This window comes from Theropithecus gelada, chromosome 5 (genome assembly GCF_003255815.1).
Source record: "Theropithecus gelada isolate Dixy chromosome 5, Tgel_1.0, whole genome shotgun sequence".
NCBI classification, from domain to species: domain Eukaryota; kingdom Metazoa; phylum Chordata; class Mammalia; order Primates; family Cercopithecidae; genus Theropithecus; species Theropithecus gelada.
This window is the reverse complement of record NC_037672.1, coordinates 1,882,119-1,901,422: the sequence shown is the minus strand read 5'-3', so window position 1 is coordinate 1,901,422 and position 19,304 is coordinate 1,882,119. Positions and strand designations below refer to the sequence as shown.

Here is a 19,304-nt window from a genome sequence, read left to right as displayed (position 1 = left end):
ACATAGTTTTCGCTGTTGTTGCCCAGGCTAGAATGCTATGGCGCAATCTCAGCTCACTGCAACCTCTGCCTCCCAGATTCTAGCAATTCTCCTGCCTCAGCCTCCTGAGTAGCTGGGATTACAGGTGTGCGTCACCACATCCAGCTAATTTTGTATTTTTAGTAGAGATGGGGTTTCACCATGTTGGTCAGGCTAGTCTCGAACTCCTGACCTCAAGTGATCCACCCGCCTCGGCCTCCCAAAGTGCTGGGATTATAGGCGTAAGCCACCGCACCCAGCCTTACATTCTTAATATGTTACATCAGCTGCTCCATGTAAAAATCAATTTATCTACCCAAGCTTCATAAGACAAAGATGATCATTTCCAGTGTTTTCCATCTTCCCATAGGCCTAATAAAATTCACTTGGACATTTTTACAACTTAAACTTAGCATAAAACACTCTTGTTGCAAATCATCCTGAAACAAACAATCATGGTAACTAAATAATAAACTATCATAAAAACAGAAGTTATACAAGGCAAAGGTCATATCTCCCTTAACACTAATTCAATCAGATGCAGTACGTATTTGAGTTGAATATAAAAAGAAATGGCAACACATCACATGTGAATCAATCACTAACTTTAGGTAAAGCTGCAGAAATGAACCACAGCAGGGCTATTTAGAAAGAGTAAGAAAGAAGCTTGGAGATGAGAAAGATTAAGTGCAGAAGAGAGTTGGAAAAATAACCCAAAGAACACAATACCTTTAAGTTTGGTATAGCTGTGAAGGAGTGGATCTGCAGAAACCATGCAAGGCCACCAAGGGTAACCCGACACTTTGGACCACACCAAATCACCGACATTGTATTTCAACAGGTGGTCTTTGTCTCTTCCAGTGTTTGGACAGGACTCTTTCTTAGCTGGAATCTGAAAATGAACAACAAAAGACAAACACTAACACATCCAATCACTACCTGCGTATCCAGAAGACCAAGGATTCATTAGACTATAATGTCCAAATACACACAGACCCCCAAAAATGGAGTGTGCTCCCTTGCTGTGTTTTAGATGATAGCCTCAACATCGTTTCATTAAAATTTTGTCTCTCAGGCCGGGCGCGGTGGCTCACGCCTGTAGTTCCAGCACTTTGGGAGGCCGAGGCGGGTGGATCATGAGGTCAGGAGATTGAGATCTTCCTGGCTAACACAGTGAAACTCCATCTACTAAAAGTACAAAAAATTAGCCAGGCGTGGTGGCAGGAGCCTGTAGTCCCAGCTACTGGGGAGGCTGAGGCAGGAGAATGGTGTGAACCTGGGAGGCGGAGCTTGCAGTGAGCCGGGATTGTGCCACTGCACTCCAGCCTGGGCGACAGAGTGAGACTCCATCTCAAAAAAAAAAAAAAAAAGAAAAAGAAAAGGCCAGGCGCAGTGGCTCATACATGTAATCCCAGCACTTTGGGAGGCCGAGGCGGGTGGATCATGAGGTCAAGAGATCGAGACCATCCTGGCCAACATGGTGAAACCCCATCTCTATTAAAACTACAAAAAATTAGCCGGGAGTGGTGGTGAGCACTTGTAGTCCCAGCTACTCAGGAGGCTGAGGCAGAAGAATCACTTGAACCCAGGAGGCGGAGGTTGCAGTGAGCCGAGATTGCACCACTACACTCCAGTCTGGCGACAGAATAAAACTCTGTCTCAAAAAAAAAAAAAAAAAAAAAAAAAAATTTGTCTCTCCCTCTCAGCTAAAGGATCAGGACAGTACATAGCACACCGCAGGTGTTCAACATTATGAAGATCTCTATATAAATCTATTTCCTTGGCCTACTATTAATAGAGGGTCTTCAATGGTGTTTTATTCAACTGGTCAAAAAGGAATTCTCACAGAATTCCAAATCCATACTGATCCCTGTCCCCAGTCATGTCTGACAATCAGTTCTCAGCAGCCCATGTGTCACCAACATGAACCATCCTAGAGTAGTGAGGGCAAGGGCAAGGAGGACTAGGAGCAAGTCTCGGCTCCATCACATGTAATCTGAGTCCTTGGGGCTCTCTGAGCCTCAATTTCTCCATCTCTAGAACATGATGGGTAGGTTGAGGCTGAACATTCCACCAAAGAAAACTCCTTCCCACAAGCCACGCACAGTTGCGCTCTCCAGTGGAAACAAGCACAGCCAGCGTGGCTGCAACCCGCCAAGGGTGAATCCCTGGCCTTGCTCCTCAGAGCACTATACACATGGGTAGATTGTTCCACTGCCTCAGGCCTCAGTTTTCTCATCTGTGAGCTAAAGATGCTGGCCCAAAACCTTGCCATGAGCACGCTGGTGAGGACTGGCATGAGCTGCCACATGACACATTTTCATGTTGTTTTTATCCTCCTACCTCAGCCTCCCTAGTAGCTGGGACCACAGGCAGTGCCACCATGCCCAGGTAATTTTATTTTTTGTAGAGATGGGGTCTCGCTATGTTGCCCAGGCTGGTCTTGAACTCCTGGGTTCAAGCAATCCTCCTGCCTTAGCCTCCCAAAGTGCTGGGATTACAAGTGTGAGCCACTGCACCAGGCCTGACATACTTTCAGAACCGCTACCAGATTACTGCACAGCAACCCAGGTTTACATTTACTGACCCCACTCTGCAGATGGAGAGTCAAAATTCAGGTGAGCTACTCCAGTTTTAACAAAACCAAGGGACAGAGCTAGGAATAAAAGCCAGGTTTTTTTGTTTGGTTTGTTTTTTTTCAATTGGGGGAAAAAGAAAAACCCAGCTCTGATGCGGGAGCATCGTCTGAGGCCAGGAGTTCGAGAACAGCCCGTGTAACATACCAAGACCCTGTCTCAAAACAAAACAGCTAGTTCTCTGACAACTTGCACAGGCCTCTTCCCATGCAAAACCATGAGGTTCAATACTGCCATGGGCACTTCAAAAAATCTTTCTAGGCTGGGCACAGCCCCTCGCACCTGTAACTCCAGTACTTCAGGAGGCGGAGGTGGGAGAATCGTTTGAGCCCAGGAGTTTGAGACCAGCCTGGGCAACAAAGCAAGACCCCATCTCTACAAAAAACAAAAAATTAGCTGGGCACATAGTGGTGCACACCTGTGGTCCAGCTACTCAGGAGGCTGAGGTAGGAGGATCACCTAAGCCTGGGAGGTCAAGGCTGCTGTGAGCCATGATCACACCACTGCCCTCTAGCCTGGGCAGAGACCCTGTCTCAAAAAAAATAAATAAAATTAAGAAACTTTGCCACTGCAATTACATGAGCAAGAACTAAATAGCTCCTGAGTAATCAAAAAACATTTTTTTAACCCTCAAAGCTCTTCATTATTTTAACAATTCCAAGGAGCAGCAACTAAAGAGCAACACCCTATCGACCACCAGATGAACAGAGACTGCTGGCCCATCAAGAGTTCCTTCCTTCTGCCAAAGCCATGGCCCCTCAGTTGTTTCACATGGCTTATATTCATCCGAGTGTCAGGGCCAATCTGAATGCCACGTGAAGGCATGGAAACACCAACCACCAGGCAGAATGGAGCAGCACCACCACATCTTTCCATCTCAAGTTAGGATGAGGAAACACTCATTCGCTTGTGTCCAGTGTGCTGGGCTCTGCCCTGGGAACCAAGAATGGGAGGCAAAAGACACATCCCTAGGCCTCAGGGAGGCAGGCCATCTGCTGGACCACCTGGCTGAGAAGACAGTAAGTGGACACTGGACCACAGGGTAAGGACAGCAGGCGCACCGCTGCACAGCTCTGCTTCCCCACTCATCAGATGGTGTAGACTTAGGAAGTCACATTCTAGAGCCCAGCATGTCTCCACTGACCACACCAGGCTAAAGAACACCTTGGAGATGAGATCCTTGAAAAGAGTGTAACCTGATGTTGTCAAGCCAGGGCTCTGAAACTGGCAGAACCACATTAAGAAACAAGCATGGGCCGGGCACGGTGGCTCAAGCCTGTAATCCCAGCACTTTGGGAGGCCAAGACAGGTGGATCACGAGGTCAGGAGATCGAGACCATCTTGGCTAACATGGTGAAACCCCGTCTCTACTAAAAAATACAAAAAACTAGCCAGGCGTGGTGGGGGGCGCCTGTACTCCCAGCTACTCAGGAGGCTGAGGCAGGAGAATGGCGTGAACCCAGGAGGCGGAGCTTGCAGTGAGCTGGGATCCGGCCACTGCACTCCAACCTGGGCGACAAAGAGAGACTCCGTCTCAAAAAAGAAAAAAAAGAAACAAGCATTGCCTCTTTTTAGCCATTTGAATCTTGAACACTTAGCTCACCTCTCTAGACCTCTCAACAGGCTCAGCAGCCAGGTGAGAACTGAGGAGGCAGTGCCAGGGCATCCTGGAGCCCGCCCTCCAACCCACAGCCAGGGTTCAGGCAAGTGGCTGGAAGTACCAGACCTGTTCTCATCTCCTCCGCCCACCCCAGTACTCGTGCAGGTGCCCTTACACGGTGGCCATGCTCACTGCTCAAGGTCACATGACCCCTGACACGCCTCCTAGATACCTTTTTATCTGAAGGACTCGAGATCTTAGACACAAGAGCTGCTTCGACAAGGCCCTGCTCCAGCAAGGAGTCATATTTTATGCTCCTCTTCCTGTTCCTTCTTGCCTTGTTTTCTGGTTTTTGTCCATTTTCTTCTGACTGAGACACATCAGCAGCACTGTCACCACAAATGGAAGATTCAAAGAGAGGCTTCCCATTCATGTACGTTTTGGTGATCTTCAGCTTAATTTCTGGAGAGCCATTTTTGATAGGGGTAGTGTTAGGTGGTGTCCCAATCCCTTTCATTTCCTGGGACTCAAAACGCAGTTTGGCATCGTGTGCACCAGGTTCTCCATTAAACACCCGGGAAGTAAGATCTTTCAGTTTGTCGGCTGGAATAAAGGGCAGGGCGTCGTGGCCGTTAAACTTCTGCATGACCCCCTCCTGCAGGCTGCTGGAGAGCTGGGCTTTGCTGAGGAACACAGAACACTCGCGATTCACCTCACAGCTCGGAGTCTTCCCATTGGCACTGCCGAGGATTTCTGGTGCCTGCTTCATCTTTATGCACTTTACAACACTCTGAACAGAAAGGGGACTCTGCTTGATGCTAAATTCCATTCAGCCCAGATGCTTCCGTTCTTAGAACACTATGGTATTAAAAATAGAAAAAAGAAAGAAAAAGCAATTACATTTAAAACCTAGGATAGGTATGCCAGGACCTCTACAGCTTTGTGGGGTCTGATTTTCTTTGTAAGTAATTTATGATATTTTTATAATAATTTAGGTCACAGAAGGCAGTTTTAGTATCACAAAAATTACACAGAATCAAAAAATGATAAAGCTGAAAGGAAAGAACAAGGAATCATTTTTTTAAAGGAAAAACATGAAAGTCAGTCAAGACAGCAAACTCCAATCATACCACTAATAATCCACAGCATGGCCATGGACGCATAACTTAATTTGTCAATCATCCCTGAAACACAGATTTCCACCTGTCCACCAGCATATACTTAAAAGAGCTAATATGTGCGAGGCAGCTGGCATAATGACAGGCCTATGCAAAAGGACAACAGAGAACAGCATAAAAGCAAAATCAACACTAACAGGAAAAGAGTTCATCCCAGTCCCTCCTGTTACAGCTGAAGTATCAGGCTCAGAATGTGCCCAAGATGACCTGGTCAGCAAAGTGTAAAACCAGATATTCCAACTCCAAGCACAGGATTAGCTCCAGGTTGATGAAAATAAGAAGCAAAAAACCAAGAGTCTCCAAGGGTGAAAGCATTCCCAGTCAGGTCTGGCTATGCTCAACCCAGTATTCTTATCACAGTCCACTATCCCCTCCGTGTTCAGGCCTAAATTAAACAAGAAAGAACACAGCAGTAACATCACATATTTTAGCTACTATCTGAAGATTAACTACTTGAGGACAACACTGCTGAGCCACTTTGCCAGTGCACCACACTGGCCAATGAAGCCCAAGTGCAGAAGTACGCAGTTTAGGAAGATGACTCTGGCTGCAGTGTGGTGGTGTGGGGTCTTCACTGCAAAGCTACAGTCCCTAATCTGAGACACCTAGTGAAGGGGCCGAGCCCCAAAACACAGCTAGGAATAAGAAACAGGTAGGCACCCGCCCCAGCTGGGAAGGCATCTCTCAGGTGTACACCATCAAAAGCTCCAACAAGAGCCCTCTGAGAAGGCAGAAACCAACAGCATCAGACACTGGGGAAAAACGGAATACAGTAAGGACCAGAGATGCCCGTGGATTAGAACAGCGGTTCTCAAACAGGGAGGATTTTGTTCCCCAGGAACCCTTAGCCTCATCTGGAAGCATTTTTTAATTACCACCACTAGGGGGCGGCCCCTGACCTATGATGGGTGGTGGTCATGGATGCTGCTGCACCTCCTGCTATGCACAGGATGCCCGGGCAACAGGGCTATGCAGCCCAAGAAGTCCACAGTACTGAGGGGGAAGACACCTGACGTGCAGCAACAGGGGGCCGCTGGTGTCTACAACCTGCAGTCTCCACAGAAAAGTAGACAGCCGAGGAAGGAGACAGGAAGAAAAGAGCAAATGTAAAACCTTGAAAACGTTAAAGTCCCAGTTCAGTTTCATGTGCTTTGGACAACTCTTTAACACCAAAACACACACAAATGTGTTCTGTCTGGCCCGCACAATTTCTTAAAAAGGTAGAATGGCCGGGCGCGGTGGCTTAAGCCTGTAATCCTAGCACTTTGGGAGGCCGAGATCGGTGGATCACGAGGTCAGGAGATTGAGACCATCCTGGCTAACACGGTGAAACCCCGTCTCTACTAAAAAATACAAAAAACTAGCCGGGCGAGGTGGCGGGCGCCTGTAGTTCCAGCTACTCAGGAGGCTGAGGCAGGAGAACGGCGGGAACCCGGGAGGCAGAGCTTGCAGTGAGCTGAGATCCAGCCACTGCACTTCAACCTGGGCGACAGAGCGAGACTCCGTCTCAAAAAAAAAAAAAAAAGGCAGATCAAAGTCAGTTCCTCTTCTAGCTCATATCATACCAACTGTCCCACAGGTAAAAACTATAACCCTGGACAAAATATTAAAAAAACACCTCCTGAAGGAACTGAGAGCAACCAAAAGCAGAGAGAAAATGGATGGAATCAATTCTTGAAAGAAATGGAACAGCACTGGGTAAACTCCATTTTTAAATGTGTGACTGAGGAGAGTTTGAAGCAACTGTAACAGCTATAAAATGAGGGGGGAAATCTCAAGGACAGAGTCTCAGAGGGGAGCCCCAAATTCTGCCTATAAACTCTGCCCAAATTCCAGGCTGATTCCAAGCAGCCTAGCTTATGAAATAACTGAAAAGAGATTCCAGCTGTTGGACACACAAAAAAAAAAAAAAAAAAAACCCTCTTTTTTTTTTTTTTTTTTTTTAGACAGAGTCTCGCTCTGTCACCCAGGCTGGAGTGCAGTGGTGCGATCTGAGCCCACCACAACCTTCACCTCCCGGGTTCAAGCAATTCTCCTGCCTCAGCCTCCTCAGTAGCTGGGGCTACAGGCACCCGCTACCACGCGTGGCTAATTTTTTTTTTTTATTTTTAGTAGAAACAGGGTTTCACCATGTTACCTAGGATGGTCTTGATCTCCTGACTTCGTGATCCACCCACCTTGGCCTCCCAAAGTGCTGGGATTACAGGCGTGAGCCACCGCGCTCGGTCACAAAACCATTTTTAAGGGGAATGTAGCCGGACTTTGGGAGGCTGAGGCAGGAGGATCACTCAAGTCCAGGAATTCAAGACCAGCCTGGGCAAGACAGTGAGAGCCCATCTCTACAAAAAATACAAAAATTAGCCAGCCGTGGTGATGTGCGCCTGTAGTCCCTGCTACTCAGGAGGTTGAGGCAGGAGGTTCACTTGAATCCAAGAGGTCAAGGCTGCAGTGAGCTATGATTGCATTACTGCGCTCCAACCTGGATTAGAGAGCAAAACTAAAAAGAAGAGAGAAAAAAAAAGGAAACAGAGCCTCACTGATCCGTGAAACAATATTAAAGCGTCTGGAGTCCCACCTAGAAAGAGGAGAAGGGGAAAAAAAAGGCAAAAATATTTGGAGAAAACAATGGCCCTCTAAAAGTTCCCCAATTTGGTGAAAAGTTCAGCAGCTGGGTGAGGTGGCTCATGCCTGTAATCCCAGCACTTTTGGAGGCCAGTGCAGGTGGATCACATGTGGTCAGGAGTTTGAGACCAGACTGGCCAACATGGTGAAACCACAACTCTACTAAAAATACAAAAATTAGCCAGGCTTGGTGGCACGCACCTGTAATCCCAGCTACTTGGGAGGCTGAGGCAGAAGAATCACTTGAACCCAGGAGGTGGAGGCTGCAACAAGCAAAGACCATGCCACTGCACTCCAGCCTGCGTGACACAGTGAGGCTCCGTCTCAAAAATAAATTAATAAACATAAAAATAAAATTTTTTGTAGAGATGGAATCTTGTCTTGTTGACCAGGCTAGTCTCTGAGTCCTGGCCTCAAGCAGTCTTTCCACCTCGGCCTCCCAAAGTACTGGCATTACAAGCAGGAGCCCCTGCACCCTGCCAAACAATTTTTTTTTCCCTTGAGACAGGGTCTCACTATCACCCAAGTTGGAGTGTAGGGCAATGGCACAATTTCAGCTCACTGCAACCTCTACCCTTCAGGGCTCAAGCAATCCTCCCATCTCAGCCTCCCAAGTAGCTGGGACTAGAGGTGCATGCCACCATGCTCAGCTAACTTTTTAATCCATTTTTTGTAGAGACGGATCTCACGATACTGTCCAGGTTGATCTCAAACTCCTGGGCTCAACGGATCTTCCCATCTCAACCTCCCAAAGTGCTGGGATTACAGGCATGAGCCACTGCACCCAGCCCAAACCATCTTTTTTTTTTTTCCCCCGAGACAGTCTCGCTCTGTCACCCAGGCTGAAGTGCAGTGGTATGATCACAGCTCACTGCAACCTCTGCCTCCCAAGCTAAGTGTCTCCCGCCTCAGCCTCCTGAGCAGCTGTGAGGAGTATAAGGCACTTGCCACCATGCCCGGCTAATTTCTGTGTTTTTGTAGAGACAAAGTCACCATGTTGCCCAGGCTGGTCTCAAACTCCTGGGCTCAAGCGATCCACCCGCCTTGGCCTTTCAAAGTGCTGGATGCAGATGTGAGCCACCATACCCATGGGTTTAACAATCTTTCTTATGTTGGGGAAGGCAAGGAGTGGGTAAGTTCTTAAGTTTAGAAAAGTATGAAGAACAATAGGACAAACGAATATACCCACCACCTTGAAAGACAATTTTTTGCATTCTGCCACTTTTGCTTCCAGTTTTTTGTTGTTATGGTTGTTGTTTGAGATGGAGTTTCGCTGTCGCCCAGACTGGAGTACAATGGCGCAATCTCGGCTCACTGAAAGCTCTGCCACCCGGGTTCAAGCGATTATCCTGCCTCAGCCTCCTGAGTAGCTGGTATTACAAGTGTGTGCCACCACGCCCGGTTAATTTTGTGTGTGTGTATTTTTAGTAGACGGGATTTCACCATGTTGGCCAGGCTGGTGCTGGTCGTGAACTCCTGACCTTGTGATCCACCCACCTCGACCTCCCAAAGTGCTGGGATTACAGGCATGAGTCACTATGCCCAGCCACTTCTAGTTTTAACATGAAAGAAAAGAACTACAAATAATAACCACTACAAATGTGTATTTAGTGCTTCCTCTTTGGCACTCTGGTTTGAAGGCAGTCTCGAAACCTGAGAACTAGGAAAGGAAAGGAGGAACAGGAGCCAGCCCTCATGGGGCTGCCAGGTCCAAGAAGCCAGGGTCGCCTAGGCAGACCATCCACCTCCACACCCACAACACTGTAAGGTAGGTATGACTCTTCCACTCCACAGGTGCAGGGGCTGTGACACCCACGTCGCACAGCTGGGAAGCAGAGGGGCAGCACTCAAATATAAGCACTCTACCTCTAGGTGCTGCCTCCCACCAGTCTGGTGAGGAGTGAATGCATAAAGCAAAGATGAAGTCTACCTTATTTCCAACGTATAAGTTCCATTTGCTGTCCCCCAGAGGCAATCTCCATCATGATTTTCCTATATATCCTCCCAGGTTATAGTATGTATCCATTAACACAGAACTGTTGCATGCAGTTTGTATTGCTATAAACACCATCATACCTTTGCTCTGCAACTTATTAGTCAGTCAACATATCTTTATTTCCCCATGATGATATGTACAAATACAGCTTAGTCTTTTTAGCTGTTGTATTATTATTCATCACAAATAATTTATTCTTATTAAGTTATTCAAAGATGATGGAAACAGGCCAGGAATGGTAGCTCATGCCTGAATGGTAGCCCTAGCACTTTGGAAGGCCAAGGCGGGAGGATCATCTGAGGTCAGGAGTTCGAGACCAGCCTAGTCAACATGGCAAAACCCTATCTCTACTAAAATACAAAAATTAGCCAGGTGTGGTGGCGCACACCTATGATCTCGGCTACTAGGGAGGCTAAGGCAGGAGAATCACTTGAACGTGGGAGGTGGAGGTTGCCGTGAGTTGAGATCGCACCATTGCCCTCCAGCCTGGACAACACAGTGAAACGCCATCTCAAAAAAAAAAAAATGATGGAAACATACATAGAACATGATGTAAAGTTTCCCAAAATATTATGCAAAGTTAGCATAATCCTTATACCAAAACCAGGAAAAAAAAAGAAGTATTTAAAAAAAAAAAAAGCTATAGACAAGATCAGTCAAGAACTGACTGAAACTACCCCAAATAGAAGTCAATCAAACCCAGCCATCACTGTATTAAAAAAAAAAAAAAAAAAAAAAAAAGATACCATGGCCAAAAAGGGTTTATCCAAAAATATAAGGATAATTCAACATCAGGAATTCTATTAATGTTGTCACAATATTAATACATTATGGAAATTTTCTGGTGAAGATGGCTAAAATGCTGTTTTAAAGAAAAAAAGAGGCCAGGCATGGTGGCTGACGCCTATAGCCTTAGCACTGAGGGAGGCTCAGGCAGGTAGACTGCTTGAGTTCAGGAGTTCGAGACCAGTCTGGCCAACATGGTGAAACCCTGTCTCTAATACAAAAATTAGCCAGGCGTGGTGGCACACACCTGTAGTCCCAGCTACTTTGGAGGGGAGAGGCAGGAGGATTGTTTGAAGCTGGGAGGTCGAGGCTGCAGTGAGCTAAGATGGCACCACTGCACTCCCACTCAGGTGACAAAGTGAGATCCTGCCTCAAAAAACGAATAAAGGTAAGAAAGAAAGGTAAAAGAAAAAGACAGAAAGAGAGAGAGAGAGAAACAGAAAGAGAGACAGAGACAGAGAGAAAGAGAGAAGGGAAGAAAGGAGAGGAACGAAGGAGAGAAATCAAAGAGTTCAGGAAGGAAGAAAGGAGGGCGGGGGGGGGGAGGGAGGCCGGGCATAGTGGCTCACCACCTGTAATCCTAGCACTTTGGGAGGCCAAGGAGGGAGGATTGCTTGAACCCAGCAATTTAAGACGAGCCTGGGCAGCATAGTGAGACCCTGTCTCTACAAAAAATAAAATTAGCCAGGCACAGTGGCGCACATCTACAGTCCCAGCTACTGGGGAGGCTGAGGTGAGAGGATGGCTTGGGCCCAGGAGTTTGACGCTGCAATGAGCTGTGACCACACTACTGCACTCCAGCCTTGTGACTCAGCGAGACCTTGTCAGCTACATTGCCTAACACAAAGCAAAAAAGAGAAATCTCCAGGTCTAGAAATGAAAAGAGAACAGCAGTCTGAGCCTCATAGGGTGCAGGTTGCCCATGGCAGGACCCCAGAGTTTAAGAGCTGGGGCTTGGCAGCCGGAATACAGAGCAGAGGTGCAGGACAGGGCACTGGGCCTGACTGGGCTTCCTGCACTGAGCCATAAGGAGAGGAGTCATGGAGAGCAGCTGGCTACAGTGATTAGGAGCACCAAGTGTGGAGGCTGCTACCTCCACATTCTAGCTGGACTAGAATCCCAGCTCTGCCACTTACTAAACTGTGGGACCCCGGCCAAGTGACTCTACCACTCATCCTCACTCCATGTCCTGAGGACAGAGGACCCACCTTGCAGGGTACTTTCAAACATTAAGGAGGAAAAGAAGCCACCACCAGGCAGAGGACTTCCTCATCACCAGGTATCTGTGGTCACAGTGCTGTCATCATCACCTGAGCCCCTCTATCAGCCAGCCCAGGGCTGGGCCCTCAGCAAACACCCACCAGAGGCCACTGGGGTGACAGAGCCACCCTTGAGAAATGTGAACCCCAAGCCTCTGCCTAAGAAGGCTAAATCCTGAGACCAAAAAATGTATGTCAAAACAGGTCTAGAATGAGTGACACTGGTAGGGTCTGCAGGGAGACCTGAGAACTGCTCATGGGGAGCCCCCGTCTCCCCCGGGAGAGCCACTGAGAGATGCCCCTGAGGTAAACACAGCCTTCCACCAGCAGTGGGAGATCTTCCAGGAGCCAGGCACAGGACAATATGGAAGGTCTTCCACAGAGGAACAGGAAATTACTGTTTTCATGATTTACAAACTTGTAAAAAAAAAAAAAAAAAAAGTATTGGTATTGAAGTTAAAAACTCAGTTGTTGAGTTGAATATAATAGACCAGGCACAGCTAAAAATGTAATAGATTAGAAGATAAATATGAGCGAATCAGCAAGGAAAAAGGCTGATAAAGAGATGAAAACCATGTAAAATTAAGACATAACGATCATGAATGTTCATTCTTTCAAATATTTATAAAGTGCCTACTATGTGCAAGACACTGATTTTAGGTGTTGGGATTATAACATTGAACAGAACGGGGTGAAAAACACTATCTACCCAAAAGAATTAAAAGCAGGAACCAGAAGATATTTGTACACCATGTTCACAGGAGCACTGTTACAGTAGCCAAAAGGTAGACATAACCCAGGGATCCATCAACAGATGAATAGATAAGCAAAATGTAGACTATCTGCACAGTGGAGTAGCATTCAGCTTTAAAAGGAAAGAAATGCTGATATCTGCTACAATATGGATGAATCTTGAAGACACTATCTATGCTAAGTGAAATAAGGCAGACATGAAAAAGACAAATACTGTAAAATTCCATGTATGTGAGGTCCCCAGAATAGAATTCATAGAGACAGGAAGTAGAATGGTGAGTGCCAGGAGCTGGGGGAAGAGAAAGGGGGATGGGGAATTATGGGGCAGACTTTCAGTCTGAGAAGATGAAAAAGTTCTGGAGATAGTGTGATGGTTGTACAACCACGTGAATGCACTTAAGACCTTAGAATTAAATGCTTTAAAATGGTTAAAATGGTAAATTTTATGTTATGTATACCCCCAAAAATACTCTACCTTCAAGGAGCTTACATTCCAATGCAGTTCTAGTTGGAGAGGCTTGAGAGGATGAGGGAAAGACAAGTTTTCCATTTTTCTTTCTTTTTTTTTTTTCAATTGAGACAGGATCTTGCTCTGTTGCCCAGGCTAAAGTGCAATGGTGCCATCACAGCTCACTGCATCCTAGAACTCCTGGGCCCAAGCAATCCTCCCACCTCAGCCTCCCAAGTAGCTGGGACTATAGGCGTGTACCACCACACTGGCTAATTTTTGTATTTTTTGTAGAGACAGGGTTTCACCACATTGCCCAGGCTGGTCTCGAATTCCTGGACTCCCAAAGTGCTGCGATTACAGTAGCCAAAAGGTAGACACAACCCAGGGGTCCATCAACAGATGAATAGATAAGCAAAATGTAGACTATCTGCACAGCCAGACTATCACCTCGGCCAGCCAACAAATTTCAAAGAGATGAAACATTTTCCAGAGATGAAAGGAAAATTAGGTATTCTGATTAAAAGAGTACCCTAGGTTCTCAGCAAAATAAATGAAAACAAATCATCTAGATACAGTGTATTGAAATGACAGAGCATGAAGAACAAATAGAAAATCTTTGCCAGGCATGGCGGCTCACACCTGTAATCCCACCACTTTGGGAGGCTGAGGTGGGAGGATCACTTGAGGTCAGGAGTCTGAGACCAGCCTGGCCAACATAGTAAGACTCCATCTCTACAAAAAAAATTTAAATTTAGCCAGGTACAGTGGTACATACCTATAGTCCTAGAAGCTAATCCTAGCTTCTTCAGAGGCTGAAGGAGGAGGATCACTTGAGCCTAGGAATTCGAGGCTGCAGTGACCTATCAGCATGCCACTGTACTGCTGCCTGGGCTACAGAGCAAGACTGTCTGTTAATCAATCAAGCAAGCATTAAGGGAAAATAAATGCCCACCTAGTGCCACCACAAGTGTCCAGAATTTTATGCCCAGATAAATTATCATTCAAACACGAGGGATGGGCCGGGTGCAGTGACTCACACCTGTAATTCCAATACTTGGGGAGGCCAAGGCAAGTGGATCACTTGAGCTCAGAAGTTCGAGACCAGCCTGGGCAACAGGGCGAAACCCTGTCTCTGCAAAAAAAATACAAAAATTAGCTGGGTGTGTGCCCATAATCCCGGCTACTTGGGAGGCTGTGGCAGGAGGATCAGTTGAGCCTGGGCAGCAGAGATTGCAGAGAGCCGAGAAAGCACCACTCCACTCCACCCTGGGGGACAGAGCAAGACCTTGTCTCAAAACAAAAGAACAAAAACAAGAAAAAGAGGCAAAATACATCTTGCGATATGCAAAGACTGAGAGTTTATTTTTTTTATTAAAACAGAGTCTCTCTCTGTCACCCAGGCTGGAATGCAGTGGCACAATCTCGGCTCACCGCAACCCCTCCGCCAGGTTCAAGTGATTCTCCTGCCTTAGCCTCCCAAGTAACTGAGACTATAGGCACGCACCACCACACCTGGATAATTTTTTTGTGTTTTTAGTAGAGACGGGGTTTCACTATGTTGGCCAGGCTGGTCTCAAACTCCTGACTTCAGGTGATCCACCCGTCTCCGACTCCCAAGGTGCTGGGATTGGAGGCATTTAAGTCACCGAGCCCAGTCTGAGAGTTTAATACGCATGAAAGATGTAAAATCACAAGGACAAAGAACAGAAGGGATTAGAGTTGGAGATGTCAAACCTGGGAAGGCCGACGTAGAGGAATCAAATTTGTACTGGAGATGTGCTGTTGTAGGAAGAAGACTAATAACCTAAGAATTCCTCATTTATAAATATTTTTCTTCTTAAAAGACCTTAAAATTACAAATGCAATATGACCATTGTAAAAAGGATGAAAATATTTAAGCACTCAAGTGAAAAATAAAAATATAGAGGTTAAAAGAGAAATTACCAGTTAAGAGTTATCAGTGGTTCTAGGACGGGCACAGTGGCTCATGCCTGTAATCCCAGCACTTTGGGAGGCTGAGGTGAACAGTTCACCAGGTTAGGAGTTCAAGACCACCCTGGCCAACATGGTGAAACCCCATCTCTACTAAACATACAAAAAATTAGCCGGGCGTGGTGGTGCATGCCTGTAATCCCAGCTACTCAGGAGGCTGAGGCAGGAGAATCGCTTGAACCCAAGAGGCAGAGGTTGCAGTGAGCTGAGATCAGGTCACTGCACTCCAGCCTGGGCGACAAAGCGAGACTCCATCTCAAAAAAAAAAAGAGTTATCAGTAGTTTTCTAAGGGGGACAGGAACAGAGGTGGGAAGAGTTAAGCATCACATTGCTGTTTCTTAAAATAAGTGCTTAGGAATTATACAACTATTCACATTTCACGGAATATATACAATATGACCTGACACATTAAGGGGCTAGGGAGGCTGAACAGCCCCTATAGGACCACATGGACCTTGGGAGGTCTCCAACATGAGGGGAAGGACTCCGCTCTCCGAGGCAGGGGGAAGGCTCTGGACAACAACAGTCACCATTCAGAACCCACTCACTCAGGCCAGGTGTGGGGGACCCACACCTGTGATCCCAGCACTTTGGGAGGCCAAGAAGGGAGGATCGCTTGAGCACAGGAGTTGGAGACCAGCCTGGGCAACATGGTGATGGTAAGACCCCATCTCTAAAATTAAAATAAAAATAAAGAACCACTGAGTCCCACAAGTTCTCCAGCACTTGGAAATAGAGCAACAAACAAAATACATTCCTTATTCTTGAGGTGCTTATATTCTAGAGGAGAGAGGCAGAAATTAGGAAGTGTAGATATGCTAGGAAAAGAGAAACGCAGAGGGCAGTGGGGAGGCAGGAAGACTATTCCTTCCTGGACTGGGGCTGGGTAAGTCCTAGTGCGCATTTCTGGTGAGGTTTTTTTTTTTTTTTTTTGAGACGGAGTCTCGCTCTGTCACCCAGGCTGGAGTACAGTGGCGTGATCTCGGCTCACTGCAAGCTCTGCCTGCCGGGTTCATGCTATTCTCCTGTCCCAGCCTCCCGAGTTGCTGGGACTACAGGCGCCCGCCACCACACCTGGCTAATTTTTTTTCTTTTTTTTTGGTATTTTTGATAAAGACGGGGTTTCACCGTGTTAGCCAAGATGGTCTCGATCTCCTGACCTTGTGAACTGCCTGCGCCGGCCTCCCAAAGTGCTGGGATTACAGGCATGAGCCACCACACCCAGCCCTCTGGGGAGCTTTAACATTTCAGACACAGTAGGCCTCACTGCTCCCACCTTGCCCACTGGCTTAGATGTCAGCTAAAGCCCACTCTGATAATTTGTCAATCTAACTGAGCAGAAGGAGGTCTCAACACTAGGACAGCAATTAGATCTTCAGGACATTCCCCAGAGCCAGGCCATAAGACGGACCAAGCTCCAACCCATTCCTCCAGGGGCGGAAGAGACTGAAATGGAAAACCCAAGTTTGCAAATATGATTTACACATACCTAAAATACCCTCATTTTCTAATATATCACACTAGTCTACCTGAAATATATTTCAACCCTGCTATCACTGAATGATGGAAGAACCTCTGTTCTCATATAAAACAATTCCATGTAGGGGCGGGGCACAGTGGCTCACGCCTGTAGCCTCCATACTATGGGAGGCCAAAGCAGAAGGATCGCTTGAGCCCAAGAATTCAAGATCAGCCTGGGCAACATGGCAAAATCCCGTCACTACAAAAAATACAAAACTTAGCTGGGCGTGGTGGTATGTGCCTGTGGTCTTAGCTACTCGGGAAGCTGAGGTGGGAAGATCGTGTCAGTCTGTGAGGCAGAGACTGCAGTGAGCCGAGATTGTGCCACTGCACTCCAGCCTGGGTGACAGAGTGAGACCTTGTCTCAAAAAAGAAAAAAACGGCCAGGCGTGGTGGCTCACCCCTCTAATCCCAGCACTTTGGGAGGCTGAGGCAGGTGATCACCTGAGGTCAGGAGTTCGAGACCAGCCTGGCCAACATGGTGAAACGCCATCTCTACTAAAAATACAAAATTAGCCAGGTGTGGTGGCGGGCACCTGTAATCCTAGTTACTTGGGAGGCTAAGACAGGAGAACCACTGGAACCCAGGAGGCGGAGGTTGCAGTGAGCCGAGATCGTGCCATTGTACTCCAGCCTGGGCAACAAAAGCGAAACTCCGTCTCAAAAAAAACCTTGTTCAAGAATGTTCATAGCAGCATTATTGATAATAGTAAAAAGCAACCCAACAGTCTATCAGCTGATAAATGGTTGAACAAAATGGTCTATCCATGCAATGGATATTTAGCCATAAAAAGAAATGACGTCCTGATTTATGCTACAACATAGATAAACATTATGCTAAGTGAAAGAAGCTAGATACAAAGGCCACATGCTGTATGATTCCATTTATGTAAAATGCCTAAAATAGGCAAATCCATAAAGACAGAAGTAGAATGACTGCTACGGGCTGGGAGAGGAGAGGGTAGAAAGTGACTGCTTAATAGTGCAGAGTTTTTTACTGAGATGATGAAATGTTTAGGAATTAGGTAGCAGGGACTGTTGCACAACACTGAACATACCAAAAACACCACTGAATTATACACTCTATAATGGTTTAAACAATAAATGTTATGTGAATTTTATCTCAATTAAAAAAAAAAAAAAAGGTTGGCTGGGCACAGTGGCTCACACCTGTAATCCCAGCACTTTGGGAGGCCGAAGCGGGTGGATCACCTGAGGTCAGGAGTTCCAGACCAGCCTGGCCAACACGGTGAAACCTCATCTCTACTAAAAATACAAAAATTAGTCGGGCATGGAAGTGGGTGCCTGTAATTACAGCTACTTGGGAGGCTAAGGCAGGAGAATCACTTGAACCTGGGAGGCGGAGGTTGAGGTGAGCCGAGATCATGCCACTGCACTCCAGCCTGGGCGACAGAGTGAGACTCTGTCTCAAAAAAAAAAAAAAAATTATATACATGGGGAGCTCAAAAATAATAAAGCAGCCGGGAGTGGTGGCTCACACCTGTAAACCCAATACTTTGGGAGGCCGAGGTGGGTGGATCACTTGAGGCCAGGAGTTTGAGAACAGCCTTGCCAACATGGTGAAACCCCATCTCTACTAAAAATACAAAAATTAGCTAGGTGCAGTGGCTTATGCCAGTAATCCCAGCTACTCCAGAGGCTGAGGCAAGAGAATCACTTGAACCCCAGAGGTGGAAACTGCAGTGAGCCGAGATTGCCACTGCACTACAGCCTGGATAGAGCAAGAATCAGTCTCAAAAAAAATAAAAATAAAAATAATTTAAAAATAAAAAATAAAGTAATACCTTCAAAATTCTGAGGAAAAATATGCAGAGATGATGGGCATATAAAGCCTTTTTTTTTTTTTGAGACAATCTCGCTCTGTCGCCCAGGCTGGAGTGCAGTGGCCCGATCTTAGCTCACGGCAACCTCCACTGCCCGAGTTCAGGCAATTCTCCCTGCTTCAGCCTCCTGAGTAGCTAGGATTACAGGCGCCCAACACCACGCCCGGCTAATTTTTGTATTGTTACTAGAGACAGGGTTTCACCAGGTTGACCAGGCTGGTCTCAAACTCCCGACCTCAGGTGATCTACCCACCTCAGCCTCCCAAAGTGTTGGGATTACAGGCGTGAGCCACCGCACCCAGCCACACAGTCTTAATAAACATTGCCTCACACATATTTTAAGATAACTACCAGACTGCGTATCACCAAATATGAAGGTAAACTAAGGAAGACATGAGATCCAAAAAAACAGATGGTCCATCTCAGAAGATAATGTGAATAGCTGTGCAGCAGAATAGGGAGGAGTCCAATCTGGAGCAGGAAGACAGCTCTGGGAGAAAGGTCATCACAGAAGAAAAGAAAGAAAAAAAGGAACTGACAGATCTAGTGTAACTGACCATCCCACAGGCTTTTATACAGTTCATCTGAAAAACCTTAGGCTGAATTAGTAACAGATACATGGAAAATAAAGCCAACAGAAAACAAGA

General features: G+C 46.6%; 1 protein-coding gene across 4 annotated transcripts in view; it reads right to left on the bottom strand.

Moving 5' to 3' along the window:
• Positions 1-19,304, bottom strand: part of NSD2 (nuclear receptor binding SET domain protein 2) — a 113,290-nt gene that overhangs the window by 77,396 nt on the left and 16,590 nt on the right. The window contains exons 1-3 of one of the 4 annotated variants that reach the window (XM_025384582.1): positions 15,244-15,967; positions 4,487-5,112; positions 748-910 (exon numbers count right to left, since the gene is read on the bottom strand). In XM_025384582.1, the coding sequence (XP_025240367.1) occupies positions 748-910; positions 4,487-5,083 (760 nt within the window). In that variant the 5' untranslated portion in view covers positions 5,084-5,112; positions 15,244-15,967. Of the gene's footprint in view, positions 1-747; positions 911-4,486; positions 5,113-6,331; positions 6,512-15,243; positions 15,968-19,304 lie in introns of those variants that run through there. The other 3 variants (XM_025384583.1, XM_025384584.1, XM_025384581.1) reach the window with 3 other exon arrangements.